This window comes from Ambystoma mexicanum, chromosome 3q (assembly GCF_040938575.1).
Source record: "Ambystoma mexicanum isolate Mex_15411 chromosome 3q, UKY_AmexF1_1, whole genome shotgun sequence".
NCBI lineage: Eukaryota > Metazoa > Chordata > Amphibia > Caudata > Ambystomatidae > Ambystoma > Ambystoma mexicanum.
In genome coordinates, this window is record NC_090926.1 from 575,036,671 (window position 1) to 575,053,190 (window position 16,520).

At 43.0% G+C, this 16,520-nt stretch overlaps 1 protein-coding gene across 5 annotated transcripts in view; it reads left to right on the top strand.

The window, feature by feature from the left end:
- TCF20 (transcription factor 20) overlaps positions 1 to 16,520 on the top strand; it is a 363,716-nt gene that overhangs the window by 180,244 nt on the left and 166,952 nt on the right. For 2 of the 5 annotated variants that reach the window (XM_069654349.1, XM_069654351.1), the window contains exon 2: positions 12,848 to 12,984. The exons of the other annotated variants lie outside the window; for them this stretch is intronic. In XM_069654349.1, coding sequence (XP_069510450.1) covers positions 12,968 to 12,984 — 17 coding nt within the window. In that variant the 5' untranslated portion in view covers positions 12,848 to 12,967. The remainder of the gene's footprint in view (positions 1 to 12,847; positions 12,985 to 16,520) is intronic. 5 annotated transcript variants of the gene reach the window in all.

Sequence of the window (16,520 nt, forward strand, 5' to 3'; positions counted from 1 at the left end):
TTTTTTGTCAATAATTTACAGAAGCTGAACCAGTGCAAGTACCAATGAATACCTAAAGCCCCACATACATTTGACCCAAAGAGTTTCTAGGGCAATACAGTCAACGCTGGATACGTACTTTCCTAGATATTTCTGTCTATCTTTTTCAAAAAATGCACAGTATAATACCAGATGTTTTAAAGTTTCACTTGCTCCGGCTGTGCAGAATCTACAATTCATCCCAAGCTGTTCGCTGTTGGTAATTTTCCAGAATTTCATACGGTCTTTGGTTGCTAACACATTGAATTTGAATCACATATACATTGATCTCACCAAATTACTGGGCGCCTGCCTAATATATAGGAGGTAGGGTTTCTGCTTATGGCGAAATTCCGAATATTCTCTGTTTTATATTGCCCAATTAGGTCTGCCGTATTTGCCCAATCATCGATGTATATATTTATTTTTTTTTTACAATTTGCGGCCAGGTGACCAGATCACTTTTGATTGGTGCAAATCATTACATTTGATTTACATGGGCTTACTGAAAGGTTATGTTTTTCACAAAAGGTAGAGAACAAGTGTAATTTGCTTTGTAAGCCAAAAGGAGTTCGATCTAATAGAATTACGTCGTCGGCAAATGCCAACCAATTTATACGCAGAACCCCTAATTTTACAGGAAATGAGTCAGAGTGCATCCACTGATTGTCTATATCGGCTAAATACAAGTTGAACAAAATAGCCGCTAGGTTGCACCCTTGTTTTACCCCAACGTAGGTATGTATTGGGTCTGTGAGCCGGCCACTACAATCAATTCTTACTCTATAATTAGTGTGTTATGAAGCATGGCAATCATTGCTGTTATATGAGCAGGAATCTGAAACTCGTGCATTTTGGCCCACAGAATTTCCCTGATAACACTATCAAAAGCTGATGAAAGATCTACAAATGCCATGTAGATTGAGCCATTTAACTCTTTTCTCAAACTTTTCAATAGATGCGCAAGAATTGTTGCGTTCAGTTGGGTGCCCGTTCCCTTCCTGAATCCAGTCTGAAAGCGTGAAAGAATATGTGTAGATGATATAAAGGCATTCAACTCTCTAAGAATTAGAGCAGCGAAGACCTTTGCTGGAACATCTATCAAGGCAATTGGTCAAAAGTTTGCTGGATCATCTGTTCCTCCCTTTTTGTGCAGGGGGATAACTAGGGCAGAAGACCAAGAAATTGGCAACCTTTTCATTTGAAAGATGTTATCATAGCAGCGTTTTAAATGCGCAGCCCAGAACTTCGGATCATCCTTTAGGAGACAAGGTGGAATTCCATCTGGGCCGGCTGCTTTCGAAGACTTGAGATTCTTGATCACTAACTCAATTTCTTCCACCCCCCATGGACAGGTGTCAGGCAAGTCTACCACAAGGGAATCTGACTTGATTTAAACATTTTGGGCAAGGCATATTTATTGCGATAAAACTCGATCCATGCATCCCCACTCACTGTGGAGCATTTTTCAGCCGGGACTCTTTCCATAGGATCTCTTAAAATCCCCCAGATTTCATGTGTTTTTCTCCCAAGCAGTAGGTTAATCATTTTTTGGTTCTTTTTTAAATTGGCATTACATTTCGTTTTTGTACTTCACCAAAATAGCTTTTTTTCTATCAATTACTTGGTCTGGGGAAATGTTATAGTCCCTTGTCAAAGCCCGAATTTCAATGTTTTTCTCTTTTTCTTCTCGCTATATCAAGGTTGAATACGCCAGCTAAGTCGTTGGACAGAGCATGCTCATTCACATTTGATAAGATGTTTACGATCATATCCTCATTCCTGAGGTCTAATGACCTACAATCTGCCATAGACAACAGTTTTGGATTGCATTTTATCATATCACTGCCAACCAGAGCGTTCAATTGCTGACAAATTTTTGAATTCCACCTTATGGAGAGCAAATGTCTGTCAGTTTCTGGTAAAATCAATGGTTTATACAATTTATGTTCACAAAATTTACAATCCAGTGTACATTCCAAACAGAAATGATTGCTGAGAGTTGTCTCTTCAATTATACAAGGAGAAGCTGTACTAGCTAACGTACTTGAAGTGACAATATAATCGATAGTAGAGTTGTACATCCCTCTTGTCCACGTCACTTTAGGCCCATTGCTTGCAAAAGGAATAATTTGCATATCCCATTCTTCAAAGAAATTTACCCACAGCTTTCCCCTTTCATATGAGGAGATTGCATACTGGTCATTATGGACTTCATTTTGCAAGTGTCTGTGTGCAAGAGTAGAGTTAAAATCCCTGCCCAAAATTGAATTCAACATTAGGCATTTCATCCACCACCTCTACCAATAATGCATTCAATCTCTCAAGGATGCCATCAATGAAAAGTGTGTTAGAATTCCAATATAAAGATATTACCAACAAGGGAACACTCTGTACATTACGTGACAATATAACAATGGCCAACATCTCATTGGTTGAGTATATCTGCTTTACTTCCACATCATACGCCAAGGACACGAAAATAGCAAGACCACCTCGTGGTCGCCCTAGTTAGCCTTTTTGTGCATGATTTAAAAAAAAAAGCAGAATACCCCTCCAAGGGGATGTCTCAGATAGTCATGGATTCTTGCAAAATAATGATTACCGGCCGTTTCTGGCATGTTAGATTCCTAAACTATGCCTTTAGATTCTTGTACCCACAACAATTCCATGATTGTACTATAAAGGCAGTCTTTTATGATTTTTCATCCACTGGATTCTCTTTAAGGATGAATTTCATTAATGGTTCTAACCATGCGAGACCCTTTATAATTTGTGCAACAGACTCTGCTTGTAGAGTTACCTTTTGATTCAACATTGCCATTTGCATATCCCTTGAGCCATTATTTGATTTCTGCTGTACTTCTACTACTTGATAGTCCATAAAACTGGTCGTATCCTCCATTGAAGGAAAATCAAATAATTTATAACCTAGAAACTCAAGGTCTTTGTAATGATTCCATATTAGGGAAGCAATTATAGGCGATTGTAGCTTCCAGATCATTCGATGATTACGTAAAAAAGGTAGCTTAATCCAGTCTGTCATCTGATACCAGATTGCGTAAAGCTGTAATTTAATGAAAGATTTTCATCACTGCAGCTCGGTTTAGGCTAGGTTTATCGATCTTCGTTGGATCAGCCCACCATCCCATCACTAATTTCATTTCTGGGGGGATTTCCTTAGAAGGCACAACATTTACCAAATTTTCCATCTCCTCAGTTGCTTTGTCATTTGTTGCTGAAATTTAATTTAGTGCTTCTATAGCCCCTCCCATGAGCAGTAAGCTTGTCGTCAAAGCCGGCAAGGAACCACCTTCGACTTTGTCATTTTGGGCACACCTCTCATTGTGAACTATATTATCCACGACAGTCCCTACAGTACCATTGGACTCGTTCGTAGCTTGAATAGACAGAGGTAATTTTCTTGTCCATTTTCTCAAAGAATTTTTGCAATTGGGTTTCTTTGACTTTCTTTGTTTAATTGATTTAGATCGATGCCCATATCATCCAATTGCCTTTGACCAAGACAATTATTAGATGAGCTAGGGCTACATGTTTTTATGTTTTTTGTTTTTTTAGATTTCTTTTTTGTTTTCTCAAGATTGACTATGGGTACTATCGGAGTACTGGCCAATCCCCGTCTTTTCAGAGCTCTTGCAAATAATTCTTTTGCCTTCCGAGACATAAAAAATGTGGATTGTTGTGGGTCACTTTGTTCCACATTGATGTCTGTAGGAACCTGTGTCACTACTTGATTGGCAATATTAAGATCAATTACTTCTGTTAATGCCGAAGGACTATCCGGTAGATCATTATCATCATCCAATCTTTGTTAGCAAGCTTCCAGCTTCCTCTTTCATTAACTCGGGTGGTACTAGGTTAGCTGCCACTATGATGTTTTCTAGCACCAGAATTCGATCGTGTTGGAGTTTGGCAATCTCAAGGTAATCGGGCACTGGAAGTGAACCTTGTGTTATAACAGTAGTCGTTTGCTTTTGCGTGTTTGAAAAGCCATCACTTATATCAGAAATGATTTCAGTTTGGGAGAACTGGTCACAATAGGTATATGAGGCTGGCCTACATACATTGTGTCCCAGCTGCTTTACAATCAGTAATTGAGATGCCCAGAAGGTATTACATTTCTCTTGGGACATCATAAACCCTTCAATTCTAGTTAGTGTGTTAATGATTTCAGCATTAGATGTACTCAGAACATGGATTGCTCCATAGGTATACTCATGACCTTTATCAAGAAGATTCAGGATTCTGGCTAAAACTGGAACATTTTGGAGCTCTTGATGGTTTAGATCTATCAGGGTATCCTCGAGTGGATAAAGAGGTAGGGACGAGTTCGGAAGATGTATGTATTAATTTCGTCCTTTTTGCTGGTTTAAGTCCGTACCTAGTACAGACGATTGGGGATAGCTCAATTCATCAGAGATGCCTGCAAACTCGTGTGATGGAGAGCTAGCCTTATGGATGATTTTTTTTTTTTTTTGGTTAGGCTCGCCTCATTTTTCCCATTTTCTTTAAGCTGTTTTAAATTTACTGTAATTGCAGCATGAAAATGGACCTGTTCCCTAAGACCATGAGAACTCCCTGCAGGCGTCGATGGCCCATTAGACAATCGCGTGCGACTGTGTAACTCTGCTAGAACTACAGGAGCCACTAAAGGTGTCAGATGCAGGAAGAACCAATACGTCACCAACCGCGCCTAGCAGCGAGTTGTCATTAATGGGGACATTGCAAATGAGGTTTTTAGGATACATGATGCCATCGGTAGGCTCAAGGCATTTATCCTTTGAGCTAGCCGGTGGAACACAGGTGGAATCTGTCTTTATCATACCACTAGATAACTCAGGGTTAACTAAGACATTACCTGCTTTGATAGTCATTTGCCCAGGTAATTTAAAACCTGCTGTGGTACTACCCCCATTACGTCCTTTTTTTTTTTTGCCTGGTTCACTGGCTCTTCATAGTAGTCTTCCTCTGATACATAGCCCTCAATTGCAGTACCAGGGGAACTATTCAAACACCGTTTCCCACTGCGCAAGTTTTTCACCATGTTTGTTTCAATACGAGCAGCGCCAACAAAAGTATTTTTACTCTCAAATGTATGTTTTAACCCTCTTACTTGACGAAGTGACACTTAGTCATGCACCTAAAGACAGCATTAATAGGCTGCTTGAGAGAGTTCACAATCAAAAATATCGTACGTTTTTGAATAATCCGTACCCTACGAACATTTCAATCAGTTAACATGATGTTTTGACACAATGTATAAACAAAAACAACTGTATAACCTTAAAAGTTTCCAGTCTTGGGCTCCTGTGTCTCCGCACATCCAAACAGCCTAACATCCACTTAAGAAGCCCACTTCGGGTGCGCGCGTGGATGCACGCGCACACAAAATATAGGAAGTGAGGCAGTGGTGGGCGGGCAGGGGGGCCGGTCAGGAGGCGGAGACAGGAGGAGCTATGAAAAGAGAAGAGCGGGTAGGCTCTGATAAGTGCTTAACAGGCAGTTCAAAAGCACAGTGAGCCGCGGTGAAACCACGGCTCAAATAACACTAATAACATAATAACACTTTGCCAGATCAAAAAGAGAGAGTCCATTTACTTTTTTTTTTTTCTAAGTGTTCTCGTGTTCACGTTGCAGCAATGTAGGGGATTCCTCTCACAGACGACGATGTGTAAGACTCAGCGATTCACAGCAAGGCAGCAAAACCGAATTGAGGAGTCCATACTTTCGCCACAGTCCACAGCCTAACAGCCACTTAAGAAGCCCACTTCCGATGCGGATAAATTTCATTCTTAATTTTAGGTACCGCCCTGTCTGCCCTTTGTTTGCATAGACGATTAACCAACATGGTGGGGCTTTATCGCCCTTTTCGTAAAATGTTTGTTTTAAATATCTCAGTTGTGTCAGTGCTGTGCCCTGCCAAATATCCTTCAATTCCTCACGGAGCACTCCAATCTGACTTAAGATTGTGTCTGCTTCTATTGGTCACGCACCAAGTTCCTGCTCCAATTGTGTGATCTCAAATTTCAATTCCTCTTCCCTCTTCAGCATAATCTTATTTTTATATGCCCCTTCCGCTATCAGGACCCCCCCCACCCCGAATTGTGGCGTTCCCAGGTTACCACACAGTATTCAGTGGTAGAGCCCCAATGTCATCCGTGTTGAGGTAGTCTTTTATTGCTTCCCTGAGAGGGTTTTTAAATACGGGGTCTCTGCAAAGATTGTCATTACAGATCCATCTACATTCTGTGCTATGGGGAGGACCGATGTCTAAATCCACCTTACATAACTCATGGTCTGACCAGGCCACTATCTCTATGGTTGCACTAAATATTGAGTTCTCGTTCTCTGCACCCACCAACAAATAATCTATTTGCGAATATGTGAAGTGAGGGGAAGAGTAAAAGGTGAAAGCCCTATCCATTGGATGCACTGTGCGCCAGGTGTCTATTAGGTGATGTGCTCTCAATTGGCTCAAGAATCTTTACCCTTGGGAACCGTTTGGTGGGTGAGCATCCTGTCTCATAGAATCCTGGGGTCAGCTACAACATTGAAATTCCCCCCACACACCAGCATGCCTTCTCTCCAGCCCTCTAGGAAATCGAACAGGGACTCGCTGAATTGAGATTGATTTTAGTTGGGGGCATATGCAGAGCAGAGCGTGACCGTGCGTGACCTTAACTTTTCCTTCATGACTATAAATCTACCCTTGCTTTCCGGGTGGATGTGGTCTATCTGGAGGCCTATCAACTTCCTATACAAAATACACACACCACCCTTTTTACTGACTCCCGAGGCCCATTTCGTGCCCCCAATTTCTCTACTTGCTAGTTCCCCTTCCCCCAACCCCCATTGGGCATATTTTGTTGCCTGTACGAATAGGACATCTAGTTTTGAGATTTGAAATTGGCGCGCTAAAATGGAGCGTTTTTGTGGTGAATTGAGGCCCTTAACATTAAGGGACCCAAATGTTGTTCCATCAGGTGGCGTCATATTGAGGTGCACATTGTTGCTTAGGAACCCTGCTTAGGCAAGTAATCACAACATAGTTGGTTAATCTACGCTTGGAGTGTTGCTGAGTAAGAGATTTCTGAGGCTGTGAATGTGGAGATGCAAAAATGTGGAAGTGTAGTTCTCTTCCCCTTCAATGAGTATATTCCCCCCTCCCTTCCCCTTGAAAGATGCCAACCCCAGCATTTTCCAATCACTGAGACGCCCTCAAACAAAAAAGGGCCACAATACAAGGACCCCTCTCCAGGCACATTTTCAAAACCAAAGATCCAATGACAGAATCATCTTGCAACGTAACTATGTATTAAAAACATTCAATCTCTCATAACCTTTCAAAAGAACCACACCAGTGTTCCATCAGTCACAGTGCAGGTAGCTTTCTAAACCCATACTTGGGGCAAGGTCACTTTTCCTGTCCGAACGCTTGCCAACCTGTTCTGAAACACTTTAGCAGATCTAAAGTAAGACCTGAGAAACAGCATTACTCAGGGCTTATTGTACCACTTATATTTCTTAGTTCCTGGGGCACGGCCCCTTTGGGTAGGGTTTTACGCTGCGGTCCTGTGGGTCTCCTGGACTTATCCCTGTCAGGGTCTGACGTGCCCGCTTTCAGATTTTCCATAACTCCTCGGGCCTCTTTCTCTGAGGCCTCGCCTTTGTGCTCAAAACTTAAGGAAAAGGGGAACCCCCATCGATAGCGAATCTCGTGCTCCTGCAACCAAGCAGTTAGGGCAGCGTTGCGGCATAGAGATCCTGGAAGTTTCACGTTGGACCCCTCAAACTCTATGGGTTCCCTTTCTCTTGCCCATTGTAGAATGTCTTGCCTCTGCCTGTAGTAGTGACATTTTATGAGGACAGACCTCGGGCCATTTGGAGAGCCCTCAGCCCCATGGACTCTGTCGAATTCCAGGAATGGTGGGTGGAGCGGTGTCAAACGGAGATGCCACCAGAGCCTTGACTCTACTCTCCAAGCGAACTGGGGTTTCACCTTGGCTTTCTCAGATGCCCATGATGCAAATGTTTGTCCTCCATTCTCGGTTTTCTAAGTCGTCTAGCTTCAGCTCTATGTCTCATTTTTTTGTTCCAGGTCTAAAAATCTAGCTTCACAATTCATTACTGCTTTATCACCCGATAGGTGGTTATTTTCTACAGCCTCAATCCGGTCTACAACCTTGACCATTCTCGCTTGTAGATCTGAGACTGTTTCCGTGAGGCTAGATTTTATTGAACGTTCTCGCCGAGCAGAAGCAGATTTCAGACTTGGTGGCACTGTCTCGGTCATTTCCGGGAATTTCTGAGGAGCTCTGGACCTCATCATGCCCCATGTTTCTTGGAGTGTGGCAGAATGATCGTAGCTTAGAGAGCGTGCACGGGTCCAGCTCTCTGAGGCGGGGAGGTAACCAGCAAGCGCCTCAATCTTGGACTCCCTGTGAAGTTACATGAACCCGGGTCAGGAACAGCTGTGTTTTCGATTGAGAGCCTGCTGTCTTCCTTCTTTCTGTGATGTTTTCCAGAAGGGGGTTGCTCAGGCCTTTACTGCTTCAGACAGTGTCCTACGTGATGCTCTTCCTGACCAGCTCAACAGTGCTTTATTAAATATTATTTTTTTCTGGTTGCGCTATCTGGGTGGGCACACTCACGTTGCTGGGTCTGAAGGGTCTCGCCTTCACTGCGCTTCCTACATGGGCCCTTACAGACAAGCTTAGAGTCTGCAGCTGGTTCCAGGTCTACCATGGAATGTGGTGCAGAAAAGGTTTTCCGTGTTGCAAGATCTGAGCACAGTGTTCGCGCTGTACATGGCTCCTCACCCGCTGTACTGACTCGGTTTAGGGCGCGTTCTCACACTGGGTGCATTGGGGGCGGGTTTGCTGCCTTTCATAATGCCTCATCCCCAGAGACAGGCCAGCGTCTGTCCCTTTGAGCCTCTGATGGTATGGAGTGAATTTGAAAGGTTGTAGTTGGTGCGTGGAGCTGGTGTAATGGGCCAACACCTCCAGTAAATCACGCTTGCTGTGTACCATTCAGCGTGTATGCGGCATGTTTCAAAGATGCCAAAAGTGCATTCGGTGGGGGCGCTCAGCCTGGAATAGAGCTGCGGTCAGATGGGAGTGAGAAATGCTAGTGCCTTTTGCTCGGAGTGCCGCGTAAGTACTTTGTCCCCCTCAAGTCTCCCTACCTGCGTCACTACAGCAATCGGAAGAGAGAGTGCGCCATGCAGGGATGCCAAAGTCTGCTCGCTCCCTTCTTCAGAGTCCAAAGCAGGTGTAGGGGGTCTGCCTAATTCTGTTTACTGCGGCCCAGGCTCTGGCCCTGCCATCTTGAAACCGTTGTTTCGCGTCCGGGCTGTTCAGGGTCTAGTTTCCCAAGAAATCAGCTGCGGTTCTGCTCTTTACATCGCTGTAGCATGCCCCAATGTTAGTTTCAAGAACGTGTGGTCAGAATCTTATGTAGCTTCCTTCAATTCGGATGATTTTCTGTATTCTAGTGCTTGGAGAGGGAGACAAAGGCTCAGGCAGCCATCACGTCTGCGCCCCTGGTGGTCTCCCCAGCTGCCCTTTAACAGGATAGTGTATCTGGAGCTCAGATTGAAAAGGTAGACAAAGCTATGAATTCCCAGAAGAGCTAAACTTCAGCCCAATTGAAACCCTACCTTCTAAACCAACCCCAAGAAGAATTTCTAGGACGTCTGTTCCAGGTCTTTGCTCCCAGAGAAGCCCTGGTTCAAAATCCATCCCTATTTAAAAGTGTTGGTAATTCCTCCCAGCTTTCCTTTCTATAGATAGGCAATTTGTGGCCTAGGGAGTAAGTAGATGGGCAAATAAGACCATGTTCAGGTATTCTTGGTTGTGCGCTCCAATCTTTTTTATTTATAATTTCTGGTTTGACACAATTTTATAGTTATCTGTCAATGTAACATTTGTTGCAAATTGCAGATATTTCATTCATTCATTCAGTCAATGATTCATCTCATTTGGATTAAATTTTGACACAGAAATGGGGCATTTCTTATAAGTAAGAGACTTAAAAGCTGGGGAAAAGAACAATAGAAGATACACATTTGTAATAATCATATGCTTATGTATATTATACTTATGGAAGTATGTTTATATGTAATAGAAAAAATAATATATTTTTTGTTCTTTAACCATTACAATTATTCACCACGAGTCCAACCATCAATTAGCATATTCATACTTCTATTCTTAAATGGACTGTGCAATAGGTTAGTCATGACATATCACAGATATGCAACATCAAACATATGTTAAACACAAATAAAAAATCAGCGTAGAATGAGATATGCACAAGTAAATAAATTATCCCGTTAAAATATAGACCCAATCCAAGATGGTGATCGGATAACGTCAGTACGCAATAAGCAATGCGTCAGCGTCCCCACGTTGCATATAAAAAGCGGCCATCTTCGAATGTACAAATCGGTTAGCATGCTGATGTGATCAGAACCGAAAGGATGCAAAAGCTTGCTTAATGCAGTAGACCATAGCTACATTAGAAAGTGGCAAGTAAAACATAAAACAGAATTTTAAAATATACATTTTTCTATCTTGTACCAGGTACGAATTCAGTAAAACAACCACAAACAACAAAAAATCATCAGCACTTCAATGCTCGACACATGTAAAGCATAAGGAGAAAACAAGTGAGTTTCATTGAGATTAATTTGCACAATCGATCAGAATATGCCCTTTATCTAAAAGATTAAGTATACTTTATAAATTAGCACAAAAACATATTTAGTATATGTCTCTTGTTCCAATGTTTATATCGCAACCTTAAAACCCCTCCTGAAGAACCATTCAAAATTATTGGGGAAACACGTGTTGAGGGCAAATATTCAAAGGCATAATCTAATACCATTCAGGACAACATTAGGAGTTAGGAATTAGTAGAACATTACGCAAAGGCAGTGGATTCACAAATGAGATGAATCATTGACTGAAGGAATGAATGAAATATATGCAATTTGCAACAAATGTTACATTGACTGAGAGAAATATAAAATTGTGTCAAACCAGAAATTGAAAATAAATAAAGTTTGGAGCGCACAGCCAAGGATACCTGAACATTGTCTTATTTCAGCATCATTTTATTGGGCAGCCTCAATAACATCAAGTATCCGATTTGCGCGGCCCCACAACAATATGTACTATCATTACTAAGGAAACTCCATCAGTTTTTTAAAGGATGCATCACAAGCAAATAAGTAGATGGGCAGTTGGGCCCCTGTTCCATTGTGCATGGGTTGAACACACCCAGGCCAAAGACCTACATCTTTACAACTTTTCACACCTGTGCTGTTTGTTGGCATGCACATTTACCTGTTGCAATATATGCTTGATTTGACTACTCCTGTTCAATAGGCTTGGCAGTGCCAACATTATTATTACTAATTTCATTATGTGGACACATCACTACTACACAGACATAATGAAATAAATTAAGGGGCATATATACTGTATTAAAAACATGTGTAGAGTCGATTGGTGTGTGGTGTCAAACGAAGGGACCAAAATGGGAGCCAAAGTCTCAGGAATTTATATTGTCATTTCATTTTCTCGCAGTTTGGTGAAGCAGTGCTTAAGTAGCATGTTTTTTTTCCTTTGCCTGTGTACATTGTCTGTGCACATTGGTGACATCTTTCTTTCCTGGCCAATTCCCCTTCCAATTCCGCAATGTCGGCCCATAAAGATTTGATCATGGACAGTATTTCATTATGTACACAGACCAGGAGCTGAATTTCTCCAAGCTAAAATTAACCGCAGCCATGCAGGAAAACCTTAAGATCGAGCAACAATGTCCAAATAAAAACTAAACACTACGAGAAAAGGAAATTGGGAGGAATCACATTCTCCTATTTGCTAGATAAACTGTGGAACTCGTTCCTGAAGGAAATAAGAACGACGGAAGACCACCCAACTTTCAGAAAACGACCAAAAACCTGACTATTCGACTCGGAGACGAGCATAAAAACGTGCACCCCACAAACCATACTCTGGGACCAAACCAAACGTGGGACGATCCGGATCAGATAACCAACAATAAAACAACCACACAACCAGAGCCAAACAGAAACCAACTAACCGCCCACTCCCCTCCTCTTTTCCACACCTGCATGCCTCTCACATACTACAAATGTCCAAAAGGGCCAACAAAACTACACACAACACATAAAACCACCACTAATCACGCCACAAGCTAAACAGTTGCAGACAACAAACAACCCAAACACTGGACGCTACCCCTCCAGACACAACAAGCCAGTGCACACAACAAAGCACACCCAGAAAGCTGACACAAACAGACGTCAGTTTCTCCTGGTTCTGCAAGTATCAACAGAAGAGCACAACTTCTATCCCTCTCCCCTCACTAACCAACCCTGCCCACATTTCTTAGAGAACCACATGAGCACCTGGAGACCATGCAAATGACGATAACAGAACATGTGACGACTCCTTTCTTGAACAGATTCCTCATTTTGCCTCTCATCTTCCACATGTCTATCACTGGGACTCTATATTCCCACCAAATGGTTCTATCGACTTTGTTCTTGTCCCTCATAAATTCTTAGCCATTAACTTTGGGCTTCATCTCATCTTCCGAGGCTATTGTGGATTAACCTGGTGGGGGCACAGTACGCCACTCCATGGACAGGCCTAAGTGTCCTTTTACTACTGTGCAGTGATTTGGCACACTATCAAAGCACATTAACATAACACATGTTATACAGCTGCCTTTCTTTAATGAGGATTGACCCTTTCATTTCTCCCATTTGCAGAACCTTGTTATCCATTCACGAATGCTGAGCCCAGTCCTGGGACCAGTGTCTTGAGGGTGCCATCCTGCCTACCCCTCTGGAGGCTCTCTTCTCTTGCACATCCGTTCTGCTTTTCTTCAAATGACTCTTGACACAAGGTTTGTTTTTTTTCCTCTTTAGGCAGGAAGGAGAGAGAATGAAGTTCTGTTTTTTGTTTTTTTGTTTTTATGTGCTTAAGCAGGGCTTGATAAGTGCTAAAGTTCCTTTTTCTGAGCTTTTTAAATGTCTAGGACGATCAAGCGGCCTGCTGGAAAGCGGTGGGGATGAGTGTGGTGGTAGGCTCTATGGGATGGGGTAGATGAACCGATTGGTGGCTTTTGGAAGACCTTTTTGAGGAATGGTTTAAGTTCAGGTTTTATGGTGAAGGTGCACAGCAGTGTCTGTATACGCTAGTCTCTTTTCACTGATACCTGTGTGTATTGCAACGTGACCTCTATGAATGGAACATGCACTGTACCTACAGCATAAATAGTTACAGCTCTCTAGTCACTCCTCCAAAGTTTTGGCGACCGGAGTTTGGGGTGGATGATGAAGTAAACCTATGATGAAAGGTGTTCTCCAAGAAACATTTCCACATCCTGAGTTTTGGTTCTCTTGCACAACGGTGCATTGGGATGACCAAGGGAAATATAGTATAAAAAGTAATGATTGTAAGACAAGCAAAGATGATCATAAACGGTTAACACTTTATTCTTCTGTGTAGCATGAAATAACAAACTAAAAGCCTGAACTACCCAAAATTAGTTGTTAAACACCGGAAATTTAGGAATGATCATAACAGAATCAATACAGGAGTATGCATGCCGATGGGAAATTTGGAACTAAAATGACATCCTGAGATTCCATTACAGTTGATTCACTTAGTTAATTTTGTATCAATTCTTTTGATTATTGTGCCAGTTTAGATTTGACACTCTGGGTCTGCGAAGGTTGTTAACATGAGTAATGATGACTCGAAATGGCCTATTGGATATCGGGCAATTCAAGTTGTTCGGTAGAAAAAGGCACCTCTTCCCTTCATTTGTCTTAACAAGAACAGGTTTCGGAATTGCAGATACGCAATACATACATCTGTTAAATGTTTGCAACCCCTGGGTTGAAAGTGCTACCACCTTTATTAACATACAGTAATCGGAAGTGACCATAACATTTCAGATCCTTTTCTAAAATGAAAATATATGCACATGGTTTTCCAGTGTGCAGCTTTCCGGCTCCCCTAGTGTTCAGGGTGAGCTATGTATCTTCCTGATCCAGTGACTTTGTGGGAAGTGCCATTCCTCATAGCTGCACCTTGCCGCGACTCCCATTTCCCTGCTGCATGGGAGTGAATGTCGGCAAGACTTCTGCCACATCTCTACCAGCAGATTCTCGCCCTCTTTCGCTCCCTGCTGAAGTAGCTGCTAACTGATGTCCCGCTCTCCTTAAGCTCTTTAAAAATTCCTCTCCCAACTGCAGCAACTGACTAATAAACACAGTAAAATGAGAATGCATTCTCCCACTTGCTCACAAGTCCTCAGGCGTCACTACTGCTAACGACGCATTAAAGATGCAATCAATAATCTTTTGTGTCCATGCCTCTGTGAAGGGTTGCCATGGCACCGCAACTAATCAGCCACATCAGATATATGCTACTGAGCATATTTAAATGGGAATTTGGTGCTAATATTACATGAAAGTGGCAATGCCATTTTAAGACACTAAAGCGTTTAAAAAGAAAAAAAAAGAAAAAAAATATATATATATATCACATTATTATTTACATTGTGCCTAGTTGGACGAACACTACTGGTTTCCAGCAAACCTGCTTGCTACTTCAATTCCAGTGTACACTATAACCAGTTGTCAAATGACATTATGCTCGCTTCAGGGATCAAAGTTAAGATTGGATGAGCAGGAGCTAAAAGCAACCCCTGGGTATCCGGCATTGTGCAGTGAGCCGGAGCTGCTACTGTGGAACCAGGAGCTAGTACATAGGGTTCTGAAAATCTAACTTACTAATAAGTCTGCTTGCCTTGGGAGGATAGCTCGGGGGCAACATGCTCGTCTTGGAAGCAAGACGCCATGAAGCAACACGGGTTCGATCCCTGGGTCCGCGCTTAGAAACCTCCTGGGTATTAAACGCGTTATAAATAACCTATCCTATCATATATATCATGACCATTATGCTTTAAATGTTGTATAGCTGTGTCCTAATGCTTGTTTATTGATAGTCCCAAATACACCGCTAATGTCACGTGTTTGTTTGTTTGTCATCAGTTGGCCTGGGAGCCAAAGATAGCTTCTGGCAGCTGTTGGTGTCAAGATAACCAGGCACTTCTAGGCTGCAAGCAGGAGCTGAATAGCTCCCCTAAATTTTGAACCTTGCGCTTACAGATGGCCGAAGACTGAGAACAAACAATCACTGTCGCACTCTGTCACTCTGTTATGGTACGTAAAGTTATGATATGTCAAGTCATGAGATTCCCTAGCATAGCATGACGTACCTGGTAAGCTTTGACTGAAGACCCCAATCATTTGTTGGGTCCTTTAAACAGCGTGCATTCATGCTTTCTGTGCCCTAGCCTTCAACACTAGTGAACTGAGGGGACTTTTTTGACATACATTATGTTGACATCCCTGAAAGAATGCAAGAGAGGGTTAGGTTGTTCCACATGTGTGAAGAGGGGATAAAAGCAAATGATTTAACGTTGGACACAGAGGGTAATAATGACCCGTGTAAACTGACAAATCCCTTGATGTTGTCACCTCTCCCTGGGAGGGGGACCCTTCCCATGGGTTCAGGGAGGTGAGGCTGCTACCTGATAGTCCCCCTGGGGGTGGTGCTCAGCGGAAGGATCCCATGGGAGTGGACTCCCTCTGCATGAGACAGGAGCACTTTCGAGGGAGAACGCTGTACGTCAACCACCATTCTGCCGTTCATTACCCACCACACAACACGGATAGGACCCAAGCACCCCCATTATGTCTCCTCTTTCTTCTATTGATTACTTCATGCATAGTAGCCTAGACAATACTATGTTGAGGAAGAGTTGGCAAAGTGTAGAAGTGGATGGCTCCACAAGGACTGATATGTAGAAGAGTAGGTCAATGAAAAGCCCTTTGCGTAACCAAGACAAACCTACTAGATATCCGAGATTCCAGAGCCGACGAACCATAACAACTGATGAAGGACTTTCCTCAGGGCCGGTCCTGCCCCAGGAGAGCCTCAAGCTGGGAAGCAAGGCCGTCTAGAAGATGTGCTGCAGATCTGGATGCCTGGAGAAGGCAGTCGATATCCAGAAAGGCAGAGGAAAGCCTACTTTTCAGGCTGGGAAACCTGACGTCCGGTGGCATTCAACGAAGCTAACCAAGTGGTCCAGGCAAGACATTACGTGCGAGGAGAAATCCAGCGTGTCGCAGCTGCAGAAAGCCGAGAGCAGACCGCAAGAGCCCAGAGGACGCCAGAGAAGCTTGCTGGTGTTGCCGAGGAGTGGCACCCTGCAGAGCAAGTTAAAAGGTACACAGTGGGAGACCGGGAAGGCACAGGGAACCCCTAGAGACTGTGGTAGGGCAGAAATGCAGAACCATGTTCCTTGTCCCAGTGGGACCGAGCAGAGAAACGAAACAGAGAAATGCTGGGTGAGAGAGCACCCCG